Genomic DNA, 26,463 nt, shown 5'->3' on the forward strand with positions numbered 1-26,463 from the left:
ACTTAAGTAGACCTATTATACTTAGGGAAAATGTGCTTTATGCAATGGCAAAGTTATATAAAGCTTGAAGCATCAGAATTAGTGCTCTGAATCAGCTGATCACCATGAAAAGAAATTGGTACTCTGTAAAAATCCTAATCGGAGCATCCCTAATAGAAACACTTAAAAAGATAGTTCATGGCCAAAAATGTTAATTTACTTACTTTTTAAAACCCCTCAAGTGGTTTCAAACTTTTTTTTTTTGTTTCTTTCTTCTACTAAACATAAAAAGATATTTTGAAGAAAGCTGAAAACCTGTAACCATTGACTCCCATAGGAGGAAAATGGTTACAGGTTTCCAGCTTTTGTATGGAAAGAAAAACTGAAAAAAATTAAGATAGACAGACAAACAGATTTGAAACAAAGGTGAGTAAATGATGACAGAATTTTCAGTTTTGGGTGAACTGCTTTAAAAGTCTATTCTGGATGTTTCTCTGCATTAGACTGAAACACTTTGTGGAAAGCCCAAATGCCCAAAATCTCAAAATTGACAAGTGCATTAAATAAGCTTTTTTGCCTTCAATATCGCAACTTAAAATTTGAAACTACTAAGAGGGAATCTTTAAATGTTTTATTTTCCCTTTTATCTTCTTGTTCAGGTGGAAAACTCGACTCTAAGCTCTCAGAGCTCCTCTCTCATGGCTCAGTATGGAGCTTTACAGGCTCAGCTGCAGACTCTGGAGTCGGAGGCCGAGTCTCTGCAGAAACAGCGAGAGGAGGCGAGTGCGGCCCGTGATCGAGTCACACAGGACCATGAGCGTCTGTTAGGTGTGCATGAACGCCAGGCGTCCGAGTACGAGCAGCTCATTGCTCAACATGCAGCACTAAAGGCCAGCCAGAGAGCTCTGGAGCAAGAAAACCGCACACTGGAGAACAAGTCAGTGCCTTTCAACTTTTACGATTTTACCTTTCCAAAATGCTGTATATCAGACATTATGGGATTATACATATATTTAAAATCATAAGATTCTGTGGATTATATACACTGCATACTAGACTCTTTTATTGATAATTATCAATGATAACAGCAGGGATAGGGTGCTGTCACTTTTTGACTTTTGTTTCCTGTCAGTCAGTATCGATAATTAACTAACTAAATGTGAAATCTCTATTTCTTTTAAGTTTAATGGGAGATTTTTTTCCTCCCAAACGAAACCAGTAGAAGTCCATGTGAAATCATAAATTACAATGTTTTTTGTTAGCTCACATTGTTATTTTTAAGGTAAATAATGAATCCGTCCAGGTTAATCCTCTGAAAAAAAAAGTTTGTTTTGGTAATCAAAATCAGACCATTTGCTTTCATCTTTGGAGTGGAGTTTCTTCTGTTGTCATCAACCTGAGAGCTTCGATAGCTACTGTATATTAGCATTTTTAACCATGCCTCTCTTACCGTTAGTTTGCTATTAGATAATGATGTGCAAGAGAAAGCCCCAGTTCAGGCTGACTTTCATTTATGGCCTGTTTTTATGATTTTGTGTTCACTTTCAAAGATGCCAAAACAGCAAACTGCACTATACCACTTTTTATAGCACAACGTTACACTACTGAAAGTGTGGAGCTATACTCACTGATGAAGGCTATTGGTTTACTGAGAATCGTCACTTGTTTGTGCAGCAAGCCAGAGGAATGTCAACATAGGAAGTGACATTTTGATGACATTGTTATAATATAGTGATGGTGCGCAGCAATAAACTGTGCTTAAACATAGCTTGTTGTCTTTTAGTGACAAATAGCCAAAAAGCAAGAACAGTGTTTGTTGTATGTCCTCCATTGTTGTTTGCAAAGCCTAATAGCGCATTCCAAATGAGATATATCAACCTCCAAAGGGCACATCGGAGTGAAAAATCATGGAAGCCATATTGAAGTGCCAAATAGCAGTGATCAAAACTGGGCTCTTTGGAATGAAGGATTTAGAAAAATACAGTTGATGTGCACTTAAGGAAATTATCCTTTAAGGGGAAGCTTAGGGAAGCTATTTAGAGTCACACTGCACAAAATTATGAAGGGCTCATCCCTATACTCTAATCAGACTACTAGTCAGAGGGACCCTCCAAAAGGATTAGAGCATGTGTGGAAAGCACAAGTTGCGTCACTTCCTCTGTTTTTTAGCGCACGCTTGCACATTATTTGAAAAGATGAACTTTACTTCGCAAAAGACAAAATTGATGTGAACAGGCCATGTGGGGTTTTTTCCTGAAAATCATGCTGATCAACTTTCTGGCATACGCAACTAAGGGTACTATTGTCAGTGGAAACAAAAACCTGATCAGAGTGACCCGTACTGCACTACATAATACAAAACACTGGAAATGAGGCATAAAGCTGCTCTTTTAAAGATTCATTGTGCAACTCTATGCAACATTTTACAAATAGACATCACACTATATTTCAGATAATTAAATAAGTAGGGATATCCAGTAAAAAAAGATATGCAAGAGATGACAACATACACTCTCCGGCCACTTTATTAGGTACACCCATCCCAACTGCTCGTAGATGCAAATTTCTAATCAGCCAATCACAGCAACTCAAGGGATTTTTGGCATGTAGACATGGTCAAGTCAGTCTGCTGCAGTTCAAATTGAACATCAGAATGGGAAGGAAAGGTGATTTAAGTTACTTTGAACGTGGCATGATTGTTGGTGCCATTTTAGAATCTGCTGACCTACTGGGATTTTCACCCACAACCATCTCTAAGGTTTACAGAGAATGGTCCGAAAAAGAAAAAAAATCCAGTGAGTAGCAATTCTGTGGGCACAAATGCCTTGTTGATGCCAGAGGTCAGAGAAGACTGGTTCCAGCTGATAGAAAGACAAAAATATCTCAACTAATCACTCGTTACAAATGAGGTATTCTGAAGGGCATCTCTGAATGCACAACAAGTCGAGCCTTGAGGCATATGGGCTACAGCAGCAGAAGATGAGTCTCGATTTCTGCTGGGACATTCAGATGACAGGGTCAGAATTTGGCATCAACAACGTGAAAGCATGGATCCCTCCTGCCTTGTATTAACAGTTCAGGGTGGTGGTGTAATGGTGCTGGAGATATTTTCTTGGCACACTTTGGGCCCATTAGTATAAATTGAACATTATAACCGTCTACCTGAATATTGTTGCTAAATATGTCCATTCCTTTATGACCACAGTGTACCCATCTTCTGTTGGCTACTTTCAGCAGGATAACGTGCCGTGTTGTAAAGTGTGAATCATCTCAGACTGGTTTCCTAAACATGACAATGAGTTCACTGTATTCAAATGATGTCCACAGTCAACAGATCTCAGTCCAGTAAAGCACCTTTGGTATGTGGTGGAATGGGACATTCGCATCATGGATGTGCAGCCGACAAATCTGCAGCAATTGCGTGATGCCATCATGTCAATATGGACCAAAATCTCTGAGGAACATTTCCAGTACCTTGTTGACTCTACTCCATGAAGGATTGTTGTGAAGGCAAAAGGCGGTTCTAGAAAGGTGTACCTAATTAAGTGGCCGGTGAGTGTATATGAGGTGAACTGTCTCTTTAAGGGCCCCCTGTCTCTGAAGATCTCAGTCAGTGTCAGCTCTCCTAATGGTCTGGGGTCATTGTGGCGTCTCCATTCAGAGCAGACGCAGCTCATTACTCTACTCTCCTCAGCCTTCTCAAGCAGACAGAAACAATCAGAAGCTGACACCTATAGAAGAGCTCAATAACTCAGCAGTGTCCATCTATTGTGTTCTGCAGAAGAAAATGAAGCAGAATGGGGGAGAACGTCCTATTTTTGCAATTCCAATCGATTGCAAAACATGTTTTCATTTTTGGGAGATCAGAAATGGGCATGGTTTAGTTCATTTTAAAGTAAGTCGTTAGCTAATAGTCTAGCAACTATACGGCATGTTTTGAGTAACATTTTTAGACATTAAATACCGGACTTGTCTTGGAATATATTTTTTAAATGTTTGGATTTTGGTGGTGCTGCTTGTGAAACGTCCCTTCTGGGAATCAGAGTGTTTTTTTAGAGGAAGGTCACAGTGGAAAATGTACATTATTTTTATCTGGAGACATTAATGAGCGCACACACACACACACACACACACACACACACACACACACACACACACACACACACACACACACACACACACACACACTCTAATTCACTCAGTAATCCTCTCACGCGTGCCTGTCGCACTCATTTTTCCATGGTGCAGTGTGGAAAGTTGTTCCTTTTGTTAAAGACAGGAAAAACATTGTGGAGTTTGCCTTAATGTAGTTGTGTAGTCTCCCCCTGCCTCTTTTATCTCGGTGTCTAATGAATAATGCAGCAGTGTGTCTCTGGGGGCCTCGGCCGAGGGCTCCACCAGATGGCTGTCAGGGCCCCAATCAGCTGTAATGTCCACCGGCTTCAACGTTCATGTCCAGCACGCCACATGTCACCCACATTCAATTTACTAATTACTTGATGTATTTAAATTACCACCATCCATTTACAATACAGCCGCATTTTGGAGTGTTGGCATATGAAACAACATCCCAGGTTTTTTTCTGTCAGATGAACTCTGTGTGACTTCAATTATTTATTTGAAATACCCTATAGATTTGAAGTCCTGATAAGCTTTAATAAATATTGCAAAATCTCCACAAATAATTAAAATGGTCAAAAATTAGATTTTGGAGTACAATAAATGAACAAATTATTATTATATGATTATTACGATTATAATAATGATGATAATATTAATAATATTTTAAATTTTAATGGAGAAATATTAATAATATTTTGAAAATACAATAAATTAATAATAATATATTTTTAACTTTAATTAAAATTTATCAATAATGATATTTTGATCATAATAATAGTAATGATGATAATAATAATAATAATAATACCACCAACAACAACAACATTAATACAAATATTAGCTATTGTTGTTATTATTCCTGTCATAAAACATAAGAAAAATGTTTAGAAAACAATTAATAATAATGACTTGAAGATTATGGAAATTATTTTGAAGTGTAAACAAAACATTTTTTTTAATATCATCAAAGTGCTGCTCTTTATATATTTTTATAAAGAATTAAACTAATAAAACCTATTGTTTGATTTCACCTTACTAATTTATTATTTTCTTACCTGTAATATGCAAAATAAAAATCAAATTAAATTTGGCATTCATAGTTACATCACAATTCCTTTAAGTGCTTGTGAATCCTCTGTGGACTTCTGTCTGGATGCCATTTGTAATTTGACAGATATGAAAATGTAGCTGTGATCAGGGTTGTGCAAAAATACATTTAAAATGTATTCAAATAAAATACCAAATACCTCCATATCCAAATAAACTACAAATACAGCAGCCACAACTGTATCATTAAAATACTGTATTTTGTATTTTGGAAATACTTTTACAAGGGAGCATAACATTTCTTCACAAACCTTCCATCAACAGGCCTATTTGATCAGTTCCTTCACCATTCAACTGTGAAGTAAACAATGTCTGACAGCAACTGCTTTTCTCTAATCAAGTATAATTCAGCTTCTCTGCACCTCACTCACCTCTACTATACATGAGGAGGCATTCATGAAAAACTTGTGTTTTTCTTTAATTTTAGTATAGAATTTGTAAAAATTTCATACAGAAAGTCATCTTGAAGAGGTTTTCTTTAATCACTGTTAAACCATATAATGCAGATAATGAGTTGGAAATTAGTACTATATCTCTTACTATATCCCTGTCTATAGTGAAAATTGCCAACATCTCTTAACAGTCTTATATTTTTAAAGGGTGATATATTAAAAGGTTGGTATTTTTTTTTGTTTGCTTAATTTGTTAAATAAATCAATGTTGTTGTTTTTGGGGTGGGTGGTGGGGGGGTTGCAATACACAATGTAAAATTACAATTTCTGAAAACTACTAAAATCTCTAGTTTTAGTTATTTACATAAATCATTTTTATTATTTATATATATATATATATTTTTTACAAATGTACTCTTCAAAACACGATATCTCAACAAACTGTAAGCTCTCTGTTTTTGCTGCTATAAAACCTGAGTTTTTGTCCAGTCTGTAGACTAGAGTATTGTTCAATATTTTTGTCTCCTACTGATTAACTACACTGTAAAACCCAAAAAGTAACTCAAAACATTTGAGGAAACTGATTGCAACAAACCATTTAAGTTCAAAAGCTAATGCTAATGAGTACTGTGAAGTTAATCCATCTGAGTACATGACACATTTTGAGCACAGTAAAACCCAGTAAATGAAGAGAACTCAAACCAACTGAGTACTGTAAAACCCAATAAGTTAAGGCAACTCAAACCATTTGAGGAAACCGACTGCAACAAACTATTTGAGTTAAAAAACTAATCTGAGTACTGTGAACTTACTCCATTTAAGTTGAAGTAATGAGGTATTTAAGTGATAAAGTAAGTCTTGATTGAGCATTAATGATGAACTCCTGCTATTAACAAGCAGAATTATTGAAGAGAAACACACAACTACAGAGACCTCAGTCACATCATTAACAGAAATAAAACAAGTTCAATCTCTGAAAATCGTAGTAGAGGATCATTAAACAACTCCACGAACAGTATCAACAGCTTCACACAGCAACACTGAGTTCAAAACTCTATTCAAATGAGTTCATTTACAGAAAAAAGAGTTAACTGCACTCATTTCATTTGATAAAGTTAACTGTTGTGTTTAACAATGTGTGCGTCAAAGTTTGTAATTAACTATTTATAGAGGGCACCTGCAGATCAGCTACTGGCATTTGAAACAGCCAATAGAGTTTTGTAGGTATCGCCACTGTATTGACTTTTTAATGTTGCTGTCTTATTTTCCTGTCTGATTTTGACCTGCTCCAGAATCTACCCCTGCTATTTTTTCTGTTTCTTTCTTTATTTGTGGTGCATAATTTCGATTTATACTCCAAGAATTGATCAACCTCTTCCATATTAATCAATTTTGTAGTCTGATCTTAAACCTTGGCAAATAACTGAGAAACCACTGCTATTAAAGGCCACGTTTTCATGATGTCGTCATGTAGATGTCATACAAAGTATTTCCAAATTACAAAACACTAAAGTATTTTGATACAATATATTAAGCCATTTTCATAAACCTTATTAAATGCAGATTACAAAATACGATTTTGTGTTTTACTATACGTGTTTGAAATACTTCACATCATAAATACTGCTCATCTCTGGCTGTGATGGATAAAGGTAAAGTCTGTTCATTAGCTCATACTATATTGAATCCTAAGACACTTTTAAATAATTTCAGAGCTTTTTTTTGGTCACTGGGAATGATTTGGAAAGACCTTTTCTGTATTTCACTGCATAATTTCATTGACTAAATAAATAATTCCGTGAAAACAAACACATTTGGAAAGACAGCTGTCAGTCAAAGTAATTTTCATCTAATTGAATATGGTATCTTCCTTGACTAAATCCCATGGGGAAAACCTGATTTTTTTTTTTCTTTTACTGCTGAATATTAATTAGCTGTTTGTTTGTGCGCTCAATGTTTAAACCTCTCTGTTGGTTTGTTTTGAACAGGTATATGGTTCTTCTGAAGCAGAAGGACGCTATGGAGGCACTGGAGGAATCTTTGCAAAGGGACAGAGAAAGTCTAGGAGAGGAAATTCGCAAAAACACACTTATCCTGGGAGAGAATCGCAGTCTGAGGGAAGAAGTAGACAGGTTAGAAAGGGTTTTTAATAATACAACACACTCCGTTTCCAGTTGAAAACATGTGCGAGTGAGGAAACGTGGGCGAGGAAATTCATGGTTATTATTTACTGCTCTCTGCTGGCTGGAATAGACTACAGCAGTTCATTAGCACAACAGTAGACCTGTGCACAATAATGCAGTGGCTAGGCTGTAGTGTCACATTGTTATTTAATTTGGTATAATAAAAATAACAATAATATTAGTTATTATTATTTATTGGCAGTTAATTGGTTATAACTAAAAATAGTTCGTACCTATTTAAAATTACAACCAATGAACTGCCAATAAATAATAATAACTAATATTATTATTATTATTATTATATAGTAATATTATTGAGACTTTTTAAGTTATTATGAATAATAATTAGTTGTTATAAATAATAGTTCATATTATTGTTATTATATTATATTATAATTAATACTATTGAGACTTTTATGACCAATGAACTGCCAATAAATAATAATAACTAATATCTTTAAAGTATGATTTACAGAAGACATCCATTACAATGTCAATCATATACCTACAAGTCTTATATTATTAGTTTATATATCAAAAATATTGAGAGACACATTTGAAGGAGTTTATAAAGACTTTATAATCACAGTGTAGTCCTAAATGCTGATTGTCATTTTTAATGACACCGTATTTACCCATTTTTTCATCAGGTTTCAATTCTTCAAAATCCAATAGAATTGAAAAGTATTTAGTATGTTGTTTGATTTTATATGTATGTATTATTTACACTGAATCACAGTGGTTCATTATTATTTAGACACATTTAAACACTTTATTTTCATTTTCTACGCTTGTAAAATCTAATTTTGTTCGTAGTATTGGCAGAACATACAGTTATATGTGCAAAATATTATGTACATAACATGCCATCACACAGTATATGTCATTTATAATATTTCATTTTTACTTATGTTCTTATATTATATGTGTAATTGTATTTAATGCAGTTTTAAAATTCCACTTTTTGTATTAATATTATATGTTAGGCTCCTAGGGTCTAAGAGTATTCGATTCTCTGTATGTTCTGCACATGTGGTTGAATTCGAAATAAATCTGACTTTGACTATAATTTTGCAGTATATAACGATATCGTATATTAAATGACTCCATCTGAGTCTGTTTTCTGTCTCTGTAGAGTGTCACACATGCACACACAGCTGAGGCAAGAGTACGACAGCCTGCAACTGCAGACCAAAGAGCTGAAGACCTCTCTGAATGAGTCTCAGCTGGAGCTGAACCGCTGGCAGGCACGCTATGACCAGCTGAAAGAGCAGCACCAGGGCCTGGACATCTCCATGACCAAACTGGACAACCACTGTGAGGTGAGCGAGATCCTACAGCAGCTTCTGCAACTACTGTATACACCATAGCAAGCAGGACTAAATACTGATTCCTGATCCTCTTTCCTCTATTTAGTTGCTAACCCGTTTGAAAGGAAACCTGGAGGAGGAAAACCATCATCTTCTCAGCCAAATCCAGATGCTCAGCCAGCAAAACCAGACCCTGCTGGAGAGAACAATGGAGAGTAAAGAACTTTACCACGAGGAGCAAAAACAGTACATGTGAGCATATTGTTAAATATTTTGAATCAATCATTATTAGATTTTTTTTAATTGTTGAATGTTTGATTGGACTTTTTATTGTTAAAAGTGCCATAAAATGCATTGATATATGTTCAATTGTTTTCTGATATCTCAATAGAAGCGATGTATTTTCGAATAGTGTGAAAGGTTTTACAGGTCTATTTACTACTGTAGGAATTGTCCCTAATATGATATGGTTGCTTTTGACCATATTTGGAAGGGTCGTGAATATGGGCTATACGAATATGAATATGGACTATTTTCGATTTCATAAGATTCTGCTTACAGCATCGACGTTGTAATGTAATTTAAATATAATCAGTCAAATATACCTAAACATCCTTTTGGTTGTTAAATCGTAAAAAAGTGCCGAAAATACCATTTAACCGCAGTCATTAGCAGCTGGCTATATGCTTCTTGTTTGATCTTGTCCCATTTTATATTATATCTCAGCCAGGCAGTGAAGATCGCTGTTTTTTTTTTTTTTTTTTTTTAAAGAATCAGATCTTAAACGCAGCGATTTTTGTATGGCATGGCAATTCACTGGAGAGCCTGGGGCTGGCTGGCTGACTGAAATTAAGTCTATGTGCCTGTACCCCTTTGAGCTCAGTATTCTTATGTACTCTAATATGTACACATCCAACATAATCAAGTTTATTTTAGCCAGGAGGAGTAAGTGAAATATAAACAAAATATAGACTAAAATATAATTATATTCAACAAAAAGAGCCAATAGAGATCTTGTATACAGTTGTATTTTGTGGTTTTACCCTGTATGAAAAATAGTAGTTAATATCAACCTCTGCATAAACAGATTTTTCACAGTTTTTTTTCACAGTTTTGTGCTATTCTTTCACTCCAGAAAAATCACAGTAAGAGCTGAGTGATATGACATGATGCATAAACGTGCTGTAAACACGTATTCAGCAGTCTACATAGACTGCATAGACTGCAAATTGCTTTAATATACATGTTAAACCAACAAAACCTACAGACATCTTTGAAGACCGCTAAATAAATTTATGATCCATATATGAAGATTTTTCATTCTATGGCACATTTAATGTTAGAAAACAGAAGGTACAAATACATTAGTTAATGAAATCCCCGAAGCAAGTTATTTTAATGGCATACTACGTTCTTTTCTAAATTGAGTGGAAAAAAGTGATTGTTTTTTTGTAAAATGATTCTCATAATTTTAATCAAAAAATTCTAAACAAAATATGTGATAAAACTTTCAATCATTAGGATAAATAAACCTTAACTTTTTTATGATTTACCTCAAACTGGCCTCTATTTATTTATCGACCAAAACAAAAAACTACAATCTACGTTGTTTGTTTTCAATACTACAATGCGAAAACAAAACTTTTGGTTTTTCACTTTTCATTGTGGTTTCAAAAAATACTGTAAATATGAATATATTTGAGCGGGAACTAAAAACAAAAAGAGATTTAGGAATTGTGCTCCAAATGTCTTGATACTAATCGTTTATTTCTTCTTGCAGTGATAAGCTGAATTCATTACGACGACAGAAAGAAAAACTCGAGGAGAAGATCATGGACCAGTACAAGTTTTATGACCCAACTCCTAAAAAGTGAGTCCATTACTTACATCTAAAATCTTCTCAAAGTAAAAGTTTGTAGTTTCAGGCCCTTTAATTTATAAAATTAAGCTTCTCTTTGCTAAGTGTAAGAGGCTGTTTTAACATTTGTACTTTTAATCTTAACACAGGAGTCGTCAGTGGGTTGGAGCCAAAGCTATAGCAAAATTCATTAAACCCAAGAAAGAAAGTTCACGAGAGAGACCAGACGCTCCACGAGAAAGAATTAGAAGTGCTCCAGACATTCCTCTTCCGGAGATCCCCACATGTATAGACTGTCCTGAAAGTGCACCACCTCCTCCCCCTCCACCACTGCCTCCCAGACAGTCCCGTCCTAGTCTGGACTCCATGAACAGTCAGTCTGTGGAGGAGAATCACGTACAGTCACCAACCCTCTCTTCTCCTGCCCTCAACGGCCGAGGTGAGTTCTCAACCAAGAAAAAATACAATCATTTATATGTCGTCCAAACCATTTTACTCGTAGAGATCTGACGATCCCTCCCTTTTGCATCCAGTGTAAACAGAATCGGTGTTTGTGAGAAGTTTTATTGTCGCCACAATGTAGCATTATTTGTAGAAAAGTAATTTCTCTAGCAGACATTTAAACGGGTCACAGAAACTTTAATCAAGAAATGATGACGTACATATTGTCATTTTACTGCTGTAGCAATATGAAAAATGCAGTGCTCAGCATGTACAGTATGAGTACCCCCCAAACAAGTTTGGTGACCACTGCTTTACAGTATTGTATTTGTACATATATATTATGTTTAATCAGTACTGAATCTAGAGCTTATCTAACGAAAAAAGTTGTGATAATGGTTCAAAAACTAGTACACCTAAATTTGTTATAGAAAAATATTAAATAATAAAAAATCAAAAGAAACAAAAAATATATACAATTTTGTTGAAATGTAATTTCCTAAGATGTTCTCTGACTAAAATATAATTTTAATAAATATATCTGTTTAATAAATCTGTTTTGTTCAGATGCACCAATATATATCACTCATATTCACTAGAAATGGATACAAATATTAAAATGGGGCGTACTCATATATGCTGAGCACTGTATATATATTCTTTTCTTTATTATTTTCTTTTGTCTTGGACTAGATGGTTTAAAGTTAATTTATTTATAAATATTGTTATTACAGCTATTATTATTACTATTATTATTATTATTATTACTCTCAACCATCAGCCCTAAATAATCTAAGAGTTTAAATTAGTTTAAAAGTTATGGTTATGCAACTGTTTACATACTATTCTAGTTTTATGCAAATTTAAGCATTTAGTATTTCAGTTTTATGCCAGTTTTACTTGTGGTTTTTAGTACCAAACTTTTGTTTATTTTTTGTATGCTTAAAATGATCAAATAAAGTATTTTGATAACGTCACAGCTGTATTTAACTGCAGTATTACATTACAATCAGACACTTTGAGGGTTATTTGACACTACTAAAGCAATCAGGTCAAAAGTGTTTTGACTGCTTCTGGAAGAGATGAACAAGCTCAATATGTCTGATATTGTTGCATTTACCCTGCAAAGTTCAACTGATTCAATTCTGATTTTTTTTCTCTAATGTGGCACAGATCGGATATGGCCCATGTACGGTTAAGCAGGACAAAATCACATGGATTTTGATTTACTCAAATCACATTCAGACCTTGCTCCTGTGTGGAAATTTAGCTGATATGAATCAGATCTGTGCCCTCGTGTCTGCAGTATAAGCAGGTAGATCGGATTTTCACCATGAAGTCAACTTTGACGCTCTCATTTCGGAACAGACTTCAGCAGAGTCCCAAACTTTAAATCTCATACAAGAGGAATAAAAGGCTTGCATATGTCATATAGCACAAGTATTTAAGAATATTAACGAGAGAGCGTGAGAGAGAGCGAGAGAGCGCAACATCCGCCACGTAACCAATATAAACTAATATTAAACTGTTGTATACAGTAGGTCATGTGCATAAATCACGCCTTAGACATTATGTTAAGATGCCTACTGGTTTAAAAAATGTCTAGAATTAAAGAAGATGGCCAAGTGAGAACTTTTCTGTCATAAGCTGTTGTAAAGCAACTTGTCAAAAATATTTTTTAAGAATTAAACCCTTGAACATTAAAAACAGGAATGGAGAAAAGAGCACTATTTTATTATCAGCTGTCAGTCAGCGCCCGCTTTTTTTTTTTCTTGGCCATTGGGCCTTTGCCGTGTGCTGTGTAAATACAGACAAGATGTTGTAAGCAGGTCATCAAAAAATCAGATACAGTCACAAAATCAGAATTGACCAATAAGATCTGCAGTTTAAATGTAGCCTATGAGACCCCAAGTACACTTTTACAACAAAAACACATCTTTTTAGCAGGTTTAAAGAGGCCACTGTGCCCACTAAACTTCAGAAATCCACTTTCACCCCTAGAAACTAAACTTGTTGTAGTCATGATCTCTTAAAAACTCAAACTGGCATCAAAAGTAGATTTGCACACAGCAAACACATTTTAGTTGAATTAAACGGGTCGCTATATGGATGACCTGTCTTCCACTAGGTGGCGCCATAGGACTTTTTGTTTTCATACTCGCTGTTATCAAAACATCCTCTTCTTCCTCTCAGTGTCCACTCAGCGAATTAATCCTGTTGTGAATTTCCAATTTCATTTCTCAGCTCTCCAAGTAATAACCCTTTCTCAACCTTCATGCTATATTGCAGTGCTAAAACAATCTTCAAAGGAAACCTCAGGGCATCGTTCTTCATGAATCATAAATGTGATCAATTTTTTCATCTCTGAATCATCATTTCTTCTCTCCTACTGACCCCTTTCTCTCTTTCCCTATGTGTCTGTATCTGTACATTAACCCACACACACTCCAGCCCCTCCAGCAGCCAAACGCTTCCGGTTTCTCCGAAGCAAGAGCCAGGAGAAAATGCGCGTTCAGGGGACGCCACCCTCCCGCCGATCTCTTACCAGACGCCTGCGCTTCTGGTCCTCATCCGACAACATCATCCCCTGCCCCCCCTGCGAACCTTTTTCGCATATCGGCAATTTCTGACATTTTCCATCATCATCATCATCACCATCATCACGGTCACACCATTATACCATCAATACTCTCCCTATAGCAACACCATTCACATTTATTTCTTCCTCAAAGTCATCCAGCGTTCCTAACACACACAAAGCAAACCATTAAACATTCAGCACCAAACGCTAAAGGAATAAACATTCATGAATAGATTTTCCCTCATTACCACAAGCTCACACTACTCAATCAGCATCATGACACACACACACACACACACACACACTACAACATATACATGCTGTGGAGGGCTCTGAGACCAGGCCGAAGCACCCTGAATGCAAGCCTGCAGTAAGTAACATGTATTAAACCCAGCGGATTGCAGCCAGCTTGTGCTTGCCTTGAGAAATGTGTGTGAGCGTCTTCTTGCTAGCACTGAAAGGTGAACAGAGTCGCAGCACACAGCCACTGTTAACACCAGCAGTCAATAGTAATCAAATGAAGTGCATGCATGGAGGGATTGAAGGAGGAAGGCAAGCGTAGACGACAACTTCAGCAGATACTTAGACAGGATTTATGCTGGCTTTGATGTGTGCTTGCTTGTGAACTTCAGGTTTGCTCATGAACGCTTGCTTGTGTTTTTATGTTTACATGTACAGCAAACAGTGTTCATTCGTTTTGCATCTTTAATATGGTGTGTTCTCTGTGCAACATGCGCATGCGACTGTTTCAATTATGTATGGAGGGTTCATATGCAAATCAGGTAGAATTGGCATGCATTGATTTGTGTCTTAGCTTTTTATGCAGGGCACATGACTACTAAAAGCCATTCTTGGGGGTGCGGATGTGTTCATGTTGCCCATAATCACTATTCTTAATGATAAACTGTTATATTATGTTGGTAAGCTGGGTAGAAGTTTTATTTATTTATTTTCCCAATTCATTTACCAAAATCTTGCTATGATCTACTATGAATCAGGTCAAAACTGTGAATCTTTTACTTGAATACTTCTCACAGATGACATTGTTTACAGTTAACCTGAGTATTTTGGGGAAAAAAATGTTTTTAGTCATTCCTTTTTCTTTGGTTTAGTCTCTGTTTTAGAGGTCGCCACAGCGGAATGAACTGCCAATTATTCCAGCATATGTTTTACGCTGCGGATGTTCTTCCAGCTGCAACCCAGTACTGGAAAACACCCATTTACTTATACATTCACACACACACACACACACACACACACACACACACACACACACACACACATACACATACACACTCATACACTACAGCCAATTTAGTTTTTTCAAGTTACCTATAGCACATGTCTTTGGACTTGAAAACCACACCAACCTAGTGAGAGCATGCAAACCCCAGACAGAAACGCCAACTGTCCCAGCTGGGGCTCGAAACAGCAACCTTCTTACTGCGACAGCGCTAACCACTGAGCCACTGTAGATTTTACTTTTATTTTTTTATTTATTTAAGAGCATAAATAAAAAAGTTTTATTCCCAGCATAATTGCCATGCTTGCTACATTTCTTCAAATGAAAAGCTTCTGCCAAAGGTTTAAATGAAATGAAAAGTAAATACCCTCAGAGATGAGGCTGTCACGGTGTCATGTTTTTCAATATGTGATTATCATACTCAATATTTAATCTTACAAAAATGCTAACAGCCAAATTTACCTTTATTTTTGTTTATCTATCTGTAAAACATATTTAAAAGAAAGAAATAAACACTACAAAAGTTTGGAAAGGCAACTTAAAGCTAATGTTATTTAATCAATCAACTGATTTTAATCATGTATGTTCAAAAACACCTCAAAATAATATATTTTAAAAGCTTTATATGTTAAAGCAAAATTGTACAGCGCTCAACCTCTCACAAATCTTTTAAAAGTAATATTTTATAGGATGCTTTTACAAAAAAAAGAGGGAAAATCAAGTGAAACAAACAAAAAATGTAAAGATTTAGTTTAAATTTTGTAGGTTGTAATTTATTATTATTATTTATTTTTTGCAGTATTTTGCTGTAATTATATTATCTTTCCATTTCTAAGTATGTTTGGTGACTAAAATATTATTTATCTAAAAATAACATACATATATATATATATATATATATATATATATATATATATATATATATATATATATATATATATATATATATATATATATATATATATATCTGTTTAATAAAGCTGTTTTGGTTAAATGCATCAAAATGCATTAACTATATTCATTGAGTAATGGATATTATGTGTTATATTATATGTTTATTACATTCATTCATTTTCTTTTTTAGCTTAGTCCTTTTGTTAATCTGGAGTCGCCACAGAGGAATCAACCGCCAACTTATCTAGCATATGTTTTACGCAGCGGATGCTTTTCCAGTCGCAATCTAACACTGGGAAACACCCATCCACTCTTGCATTCACACACATACACTACAGCCAATTTAGCTTATTCAATTCACCTAGAGCACATGTCTTTGGACTGCTCGAACCAGTGACCTCTTGCTGTGAGGCGATTGTGCTTCCCAATGTGCCACCATGACACCCTATTTTTTTGTTTATATACATTTATAACATTTAGTTGAAATGTTGTAGTTTGTAAATATTTTTGTAACATTTCTCTTGAATTTAAATGTATTATCTATCTGTTTTTAAAGATGTTTGCGACAAAAATATTATTCTAATAAATTTTTGTATTTACATTAAAATTAATAATTATTTTAATCATTATAAATTGTATATTCACTGAAAATGGATATATTTTATTTCATATATTCATTTTCAAAATTGTAATGTCAATTTTAATTTAAAGCCATTATGAATTGACAATTCTGAACTATTTGGATGTAGTAAGTCAAATTCATATCATATAAATAGATTATAAATAACGAAAAAACAGTTAGTCTCGGTGTGAACAACTTTAATTTAGAACAAAAAAGTTGTAGGGAGCTGCTTTGTTCCATCAGATACATATGTCACTTTTCTCACAGCTGGTCCAGTTCAAGTCTGTGATCTCTGACCTAGAATAATACGTGGTTCAGAGCAGGTTAGCTGTTGTAGCATCAGGTACAAAGGTGAAGAAACCCAATCAAAACCAATCCTCCTTCTTGAGCTCCAAAACTCAAGCGTTTGCTCAAACCAAACACAAACTTGTACATTCTATGACCTTGAATCAAATATAAATTGCATGTGAGAGTTTGGTACACGATAATTGCATTTAATTTTTAATAGCATAGTTAGATTACGTTATATTGCTACACTGGTACATGATTGTTATCATTAGCATTATATATATATATATATGAGATAGCCAATATATATATATATATATATATATATATATACACACACATATATATATATATGTGTATTACTCCGCCCTCATACAGCCAGCAAAAAGCAGACACAACAGATCTAAAGTTTAAAAGATGCTTGCTCAGCTGTTTAACTGTCAGCTTATGGTTTGAATCCAACGCGGAAGAAAGTATTTCCTCATACAAAAGGGTTTTTGAGACTCTCCATGTTTGATTTTGTTCTTATATACACAATTATGCCGTTAAACTGTTGTATAAACGCAATATCACACGAGTAGCAGTGCGATATGGCTGTACATCGGCACTGATGGGGGCACCAAGGCACTTTGCTTGCGGCCTCATGCCAACGCACGCCACCCACCAGTGCCGATATACAGCCCTTTCGCACTGCTACTCGTGTGATATTGCTTTTATATATGTATGTGTATGTGTGTGTGTATATATATATATATATATATATATATATATATATATATATATATATATATATATATATATATATATCACAGAAAACTGGTGTACTGTATGTAGAGAGGGAGGCAGAAAATGAAAAGTTTCTGGACAACTATCATGAGTTGTCAATAGATTAATGCACATTATATTATACAGGTTAATTGTATTTCTTAGTAAGAATAAATTAATTTAATGTAGGATGATAATAGCATGGTATTGCTTGATTTGCACATTATGCAAATTAGAATGTATGAAGGCAGCATAATAAGACATCGTGAGAGAATTTGTGCTTCAACCAGCAGGAAACCTCAGCCTTCACACATTTACTATTTTTACCTTTGGAAAAAAACAGCCTCGTGGTCGATGCATAATCTTTATATCATAACCACCGAGATGTCATGCATGTTTGAGTCTGATTGTCTCATTTTAATTTTAGGCTCAAAATGAGTACTAATCCTTTAGCTTAGCAGTTTACTCATGGACAAAGCATTTTGAGCCTTGGTGCTTATATAGGAAATGCATCTTAAGTCTGGTTTGCAACATTTCTGTTCTGATAAGAGAATAAAAGTGCTCATAAGCTTTTTCTACAGAGAATTGTGAATTGCTGGCACATTCTGATACATACAATGCATGTTTGAGCCTTGTTTGTAAGAGAGCTGTGTTGTTTAGCTTCACATTAAACTCATAAAGTGCATGTTTAAGTCTGGCTTGCAACATTTTGCATCTCATTTCTGTCATCTAAAGTAGAATCAGCTTTAGCTTTATTGTTTACTGTAGCACATGCACTGACACACTGAGCATTGGCACTCATACAGAGTTTGAATGTTTGCGACAAATGTGTCTGATTTTACAGGCAGTTAATAAAATGACCTTCTCCTTGTTTTAAAATCATGTACGGATCATTTTTTCAGCTTGTGTCTAATAAAGAGAATGTCATGGAGCACCAGCTGGTGTTTTAGTTTGGCCACAGCAGTGAAGCTTAAAGGAATGTTTTGGGTTCAGTACAAGTTAAGCTCTATCGACAGCATCTGTGGCATGCTTTCGATGTATCACAAAAAAACAAAACCAAACAAGGTTTTGACTTGTTCCCCAATGATAAAGCAAGCAAAAGCCATGTTTTTATGAATACACTTGTATTGGGAGTGTGTGGGGCAAGACATTGCACCGGAATGCATATTGAAATGGGCACTTGTGTAGGTCTTACGGGTTGCTACAAGACCGATTAGTAATCAGTGTTGTGCTAGTTACTGAAAAATAGTAACTAGTTACACTAACTTCTTTCAAAAGGCAAATCAATTACATTATCGATTTCTTACACCAAAAAGTAATGCATTACTGTTAAAAGTCATTTTTGAGTTACTTCTTAAAGAAACATGTTCAATGCTTCATTAATGCCCTCATAACGTCACTTCAGTGCTGCATGGAGAATACACTGTTGATCAGCTTCACAGTTTTAATTCATTTGCGTTCTCACAACTAAAACACAAGACAGACTTAAACAAAACGTCTTTTTTAAACACTAAAGTCAGACCAGCAGCACAAAAATAAAAAAATCACAATTACAAGGTGATAAACCAGCTGAATAATATATTCAGTAAAAAAAGCAAAAACCAAAATGACTTCAGCATCACACAAGTTTATATTTAGCCCTTAAACATTTTCCTTCACAGCGTAAGTATGAAAATCGTGACAATATACAACAAAAACAAAACATTTCTGAAATAAATAAATGAAAGTAATCATTCAGAATCAATTTGGTGAAATTCAGCATCAGAAAAGTGCTATTATAGACATTCTAAACAAAACAAAAACATAACAGCTGCTCAAAAATTAAAATCGAGCAATTTTCAAACTAACCAGAAATTAAAAGTGGTACGTCAACAACTTATGGAAAATAAGCTGTACCTCATACACGACACGTCTTGGAAGATGTTGGCTAGAGTGCAGCCCAAATTAATTAATTTACCAAGTAATGGACAAAGGCATCATATTGTAACAATAACAGAGTTAATATATTTAAAAAGTAATGCGCTAGAGTATTAGTTACTGCCAAAAGCTGTTACAGCAACATGTTATTACCCAACACCGTTAACAATACAGACATTCAACTCAAACATGATCACTTTTACATGTCAAACTGAATTGTCCATGAAAATTGTGCTAACATAGTTTTGTCTTTATTCCCTGTGCTACTATAGAAGTAATAGTATGCGTGTATAGCTTAGCAATAGCAAGAAATTGCTCCAAATTTTAAATTTCTGTAGAGAGAGGTCATGTTTTGACCTGATTTTTGCAGGTCAGGGTTCACCAAGTTTGAACTTTGCAATGCTAATGAACAAAAGTCTATGGGGTGAAAAGTGCAGTGTGACCACAACTTAAATTAAATGATTTTTTTATTCGACAATAATTACATACCTTAGAATGTTCATCAGTCCATCAGAATCAAGCATTCAGTAGCCCTGTAGTATAAGCAGATGTATATGATGTGACTTTGGAATTTCGATGGGATTTTGATTTGTTGATGAACAATTTAACATTTTTTTATATATTAATATATAAAATTACATTTAAGCAGGCAGATGCAATATTAGACTATTGTGAAAAAATACAGTACAACCAGCAATTCTGAGCCAGTTTATTGATGATGTTTTGAAGAATGTCTTGAAATAAAAGTAGAATTTCTTCTGGGTTTTGGGTCGTGGCCACATTACTACCTCAGGTGTTTTATATAGATCATAATGTAAGACAATTTATACAATTACAAGTCAAATACAGATCAAATATCTATCTGTCTGTCTGTCTGTCTGTCTTCCCATCCATCCATCCATCCATCCATCTATAAACATGCATATCTGTCTGTCTACTCATCTACCTACCCGACTGTCTGTCTCTGTCTGTCTGTCGTCTATCTATTTATACTTTTTGTATGAAATAGTCATCTAACAATAAACCTACATCCCAAATACATTAGAAGTGATTAAGAACACATTAAAATGATTTTAAACAGCGAGTCACTAGAAGCTGTGTTGAACCCAGAACATTTCCTCTGTCTAAAGAGTGTGTGAAGACCACCAGCATGCTGCTTGAGTGTTTTTACGAACTTTACTAACAAATGCTTGTGCTTTTGCCCCGACACCTTCAGCCGCCCGCAGCGTCACCAGAGCAGCAACGCTTGATCTGCACATGTCCTGCATTCACACACAGACACTGACCTTTTCTTCTCATTCTCTATTTTCTTTCTTTCCTTCTTTTTTTTTTTTAAGTGTTGAATGAAAGTGGAGGATCAAGAAGCAGAGACGGGTACCGCTCAATAGGAGGCGGCAGTGAGAGCATGAATGGGTACGAGGAGCTGCTTCGCTGGAGGAGCCGAGAGCCAGGAGGAGCAACCTGTTCAACTCCACTAAGCCGCAACTCCCACAATGCACCAGGCTTCACGTCCTCCTCCAGCTTGCGGCCAGGACGCAGGCCAAAGGGTAACACTAAATTATGAAGTTTAGCACACGGCAGCGGTTTTGAGCTTTAAATGACAGACCATGGTTATTCTGCCATGTTCAGCTGTAAATATACTTTCCTTAGAGAGGATAAAGTGACAGTTCACCCAAAAATCAACATTCTGTATCACTTGAACACAAAAGAAGATATTTTGAAGAATGTTGGAAACCAGCAGCCATTAACTTTCAAATTATTTTTTTGTTTTTATCAGTAAATTTCTCAGTTTGGAATATATATATATATATATATATATATATATATATATATATATATATATATATATATATATATATATATTTCAAACTGAGCCATCAGAAGCTGTGTTGTCAGCTTCTAATATATATTAGATTTTTTAAGTTAATGTTTTTTAAGTTTGCAGTTATTTTTACATAAGTTATTTTTAACTTATTTTTTTAACACATTTAATGTTTTATGGTTAAAAGAGGTGGATAGTTTCAGTGTTGGGAGTAACGCATTTCAAGTAATCCGAGTTAGGTAATATTATTACTTTTGTAAGTAACAAGTAAAGTAACGCAATACTTTTCAAAAATAAGTAATAGTATTTGAGTTTCTTTTTAGTGATACGCTAGTTTAGACGTCAGAAATATAATAAGATTTGGCCCGCCAAAACATATTTTTGAATACTTTTATTGTTGTGCAGTCGTATATAGCCACATGTGGTTTTAACCTCCACCTACTGGTCATTTAAAGTACTGTACTATTTACCCGGGTTACTTCATCTCTCTTAGCGTGCGGTCGAGAGTAACGTACATGCAGATTATTTCTGGGGATGATTTAAACATTGAAATATATGTCTGTAAGTGCTCTATTTGTACTAAAGCTCTATTTTTGTAAACATTCAATGGTCATTTCATTATAATCAGTTTTATACCGATTGTATTTTGTTGTACAAACACTTCTTCATGGCTTACACATTATGCTGGTGGTGTTAATATACACACTTTTCCCCTTTTTGTTGTAGTTTTACAAAAAATTATGATATTGAGAATAACAATTGCCTGTAAAGTTAACAAAGTAACCCCAAACTCTTTTCTGCTGCTATTTGTTAAACTTTTGGTTAAGCAACAGTTGATTGGGACTTAATTATTGTTATTATTATGCCTATTATTCAATTGTAGTATTTTCGTAGCATTTTAAACTACCCCTTCATTATGTACAACAAGAAGCAAAAAACAGTCCATCTATCTCTGTCGATGAGCTGATCATCTGAATCAAGCGTCTTAAATAAGGAAAAATGTGCTGGACAGGTGGACTGGAATTGAGAACCACTGCTTTAACCTTTGTGTATTGTTCAACTATTTCATTATGTTAGTGGCTGTTTTTGCTCCATTGACTTCCAATATAAGGACTTTTTTTTTTTTTAATTGCAAAGCCTTGACGCCAAATAACCATGCATTCTTGATTGTTGGTGGTTTCCAAGTTGGAAAGAGGTCCAATTTGTCATATGAATAATGGAAGTCAATGGGGCAAAAATAGTGACCAACACAATCACCATTATTACCATAATGACCAACAACATTTACAATTTTCAAAGCATTCTCCCAAAATATGTGTCAAAATAAGATTTGTCAGCAAAAATCATTTAATTTGCCGTAACATAAAGAAAGTCTTGGCTAAATTAAGCCTCAAAATCACCCCAGAGTGGATGAAAACATCTCCAGCAGCACACAGGACTTAATGCACAAGAAAAACATTAAGATTATCAAGGCTATTTTAAAAATGACTATAAACATTCAATCTGACAAATCATCAATTTGACAGACCAGTGAAAATCATTTTCCTAGATACTTAATATCAGGCCATGGATACAGTTTAAAGCCAGCATCATGCTAGCTGAATTATGTCTGCGTCCTAATGGAGCTTAATCAATTCCAGTCAACTTCTCATTGCAGTCAGTGAAGTTTCCGTTGAGAGATTTTGCTGTTGTTCTTCATGCTGCATTAGTTTATTTAGATATTAGCTAGTTTATAGTGTGTAATGTGCCAGCATGTACACATGGGGGCTTCAGCTTTAAACAGCACTGACCCTCACAGTCGCATCCCAGCCAAAAAAGCCTTGAGCTCATTTCATCAAGTCGCTGTCAGCGTAATAACAAAGCGTTCAGTCTAAATGATTGTTTATTTTCTAGTGCTTGAAGCTTTCTCAGATATCCAGTGCTCTGCGTAAACAAGCAGTCGTGTTCAGACAGAAGCACACAGGAAGACTGCAGTAGCCAAAGGCCCCGTCGTGTCCTATGATGACACTTCTTTTTTAAGAGAGCATCTTTGAAAAAGGAACCGAGAGTGTTTACATGATAACAGTTTAGCTAAATAAAAAAGATAGAGATGACGACAAAAATAATCCATGCTCACACAGATTTGTGAAAATGGTAATAATTGCTGTATTATTCATGTCAAACCAGCAGTGGTGTAAAGTATTACAAATACTCAAATTACTGTAACTGAGTGGTTTTTCTCAGAAATTGTAATTTACTGTGTAGTTTTATAAATGTGTACTTTGACTCTCACTTGAGTACATTTTAGTACAGTATTGGTACTTTTACTCCACTACTTTTCTTCAACCTGCAGACAATACTTTCTTTTCTCTTCTATGGGGATTAGAAAAATCAGTCTTGTGATTCCTGTCCAATCAAATCGCACAAAAAAGGTAAATCACATCGTAATGAACTACCTCAATTTGATTTATAAATGCAGCAAACTGTTTGGAAGCATAAAAAGTGTCCAAGAAGATGTTCAAAGTCTTTACACCCAGAGACTGTTTACTGGCCTTAAACACCCAGCAGGCACAAGATGTTAACATGAGGTCAGACTGAAGTTGTACCCTAACATCATGGGGAAAGATGCATTTTATTTGGATGACGTCAGAACTTAACGTCAGGCCGACGTCAATGTCCAACGGCCAACCTAAAACCAACTAAATATCAATGTCTAATGATGTTACAGTTTGACGTTGTGTGGACGTTTCCACTATGACGTCTATCAGGCGTTGGATTTTGGTTGCCATAACTGATGAATAAATGTCAATATGACGTTGGATTTTGTTCACTTTCCAGCACAACCTAAAATCAACCAAATATCAGTGTCATTATTGGTCATTAAAATAACGCTGTGCTTGAACGCTGGCTAGACATTGAATTTTGGTCACTTGACATCAAATCCTAAATTTAACCTAATATTAACGTCTTATGATGTTGTGTGCCTGCTGGGCAATGACTAAATGCATTTACAAATTATATGTAAACGCATCAGCTTCTTACAACGTAATACTCACTACTCTCGAGAACTTTTAAAAGGTCTACATTTTACTCTGAGTAATATTTACAACAGATACTTTTACTCCACTTGCACTTCATTTTTTGGCAAGTATTGGTACTTTTACTTGAGTATAATTTTTCAGTACTCTTTCCACCACTGCAAAACAGTAGTTTTGCGATCTTACTTTGTACAGATAGCTGGTAACACTTTACTTGAAGGGGTGTTCATAAGACTATCAGGAAATCTTTATAATCATGACATGAAACATGAATGTGAATGAGATTTTATGCATGCTTATGACAGCTGTTATTAAATGTAGTTTGCGTGATTATGTCATTTTAAATGCAAAGATAACATTGTTATGACAACTTGACATAAATGCACAATAGCCGGTCTTCATCTTTATGACAACTTGACATTACCAAGACAATATAAACTAGTCACAAATCTGTCATAAACATAACTGTCATGAGACATTGTAATTGTGCCATCAATCTATTTCTGATCACGTTTTTAGTGGAACAAACTGTATTTGTAATTAAAATGCTCCATTAAAAGTGTTGTTACTCTGTCAAATCATTTTAACAGCGACAGTAATATTTAATAACATTTTATTTAAAAATTCAGCTTGTACAAAAAAAATATTAATGACAATGTTATAAAATTCAAGACATATTTATAATGGCTTTATACATAAAAATCATTCAAGTTGTCATAACAAACAATATTAACTGTGTGAATGACTCAATTTTAATGACCTATTATAACGATCTAGGCACAAAGTCTAAAGCGCATGGCGCAAAAGCATTAAAGGGCCATGACACCCCCTCGTTTCAGCAGGGTGTTTTCACACCTCTACTTTGGAAAAAGTCAGAAAAGTGGGCGTGTCCAGCTCTGTTTAGGGGGGAGTGTCGGAGGAAGAAAAGAGGCTTGGTGTGGGAGTGTCTATTTGGGCGCGCTGAATTTTAGAGTCAAAACACACACCCAACAGGGGAGAAAGGGACTGTTTACATGGACATCTGTAATCAAATTATTTGCCCAATTATTAAATGGTGGACTTTAACTGCAGTTTGGCTCTTTCATTCAGGGAATTCATTCATGTCCCTCGCCACAAACGAGATATTTGATTTGATGTGATATTTGATCACAAAATCCTACATGAGGTTATAGTTTGGTTGTAAAGCTAACTTGTTTACACTCGGTGCAATAGTTTGTTCGATAAGAATAAAATACGAACTGAATAAACAAAGAGCACTGGTCGCCCACTTACCAAATCTGTAGAGGCAGGACAATCACCAGCAACTAGAGCCGCGTCTTTATTAAGAGAATACTACAAGCGAATCCGGATCTCAGCGTTTGCAGATGAGAACAGCTCTCAGGTAAACAATAATCCTCCTTAGACACGTAAATTATTGTTGTCGCGCGTCGCGTACACTGTTAATCCACACATGAGTCTGCGCTCTCACAGAGAGAAAATGAAAACAAAACTTAACTGCAGCAAACTATAAAGGCAACACTTCACGCTTGTTTTGCCAACACAACGTGGCATCTCTGCCTTCTAAACACTGTGACAGTAATGAATATTAATGAAGTTGCACAATAGAGCGCGCTGATTGGTTTGAACCAAGCTTTATTCATGCATTAATGCAGCGGGCTGTAAGACGTAATAAGACACTCTGGCACAGACGTCCAGTCTGCACGCTGGAATACAGGCTATTATGTCATGACCGTGACGCAGCTTCAAAAATTAGTTTCAAACCGGAAGTATGAATTTGCTTAAAATAACACAAAAACAACCAATTTACACTTTTTAGTGAAATATAGGTGTCCTAATAGTGTTTTTAGCAGTGTGGGACACATATACGACTGTCAACAGCTCAAAAAATGTGTTTGGGTGTTTCGTGACCCTTTAAGATAATG

The 26,463-nt window shown here is 35.1% G+C and overlaps 1 protein-coding gene across 3 annotated transcripts in view; it reads left to right on the plus strand.

Moving 5' to 3' along the window:
- The window catches only part of ccdc88c (coiled-coil and HOOK domain protein 88C), a 112,345-nt gene that overhangs the window by 75,017 nt on the left and 10,865 nt on the right, over window positions 1-26,463 (plus strand). Inside the window, exons 20-26 of one of the 3 annotated variants that reach the window (XR_015512581.1) lie at window positions 639-916; window positions 7,589-7,732; window positions 8,919-9,105; window positions 9,200-9,345; window positions 10,874-10,963; window positions 11,101-11,390; window positions 21,040-21,222. Coding sequence is in view for 2 of the 3 variants with exons in the window: in NM_001423870.1 (NP_001410799.1) it covers window positions 639-916; window positions 7,589-7,732; window positions 8,919-9,105; window positions 9,200-9,345; window positions 10,874-10,963; window positions 11,101-11,390; window positions 21,040-21,249 (1,345 nt within the window). In the remaining variant the exon portion in view is untranslated. Of the gene's footprint in view, window positions 1-638; window positions 917-7,588; window positions 7,733-8,918; window positions 9,106-9,199; window positions 9,346-10,873; window positions 10,964-11,100; window positions 11,391-13,843; window positions 14,152-21,039; window positions 21,250-26,463 lie in introns of those variants that run through there. The other 2 variants (NM_001423870.1, XM_087289059.1) reach the window with 2 other exon arrangements.

Source organism: Danio rerio, chromosome 17 (genome assembly GCF_052040795.2).
Source record: "Danio rerio strain M-AB ecotype USA chromosome 17, GRCz13ab, whole genome shotgun sequence".
NCBI classification, from domain to species: domain Eukaryota; kingdom Metazoa; phylum Chordata; class Actinopteri; order Cypriniformes; family Danionidae; genus Danio; species Danio rerio.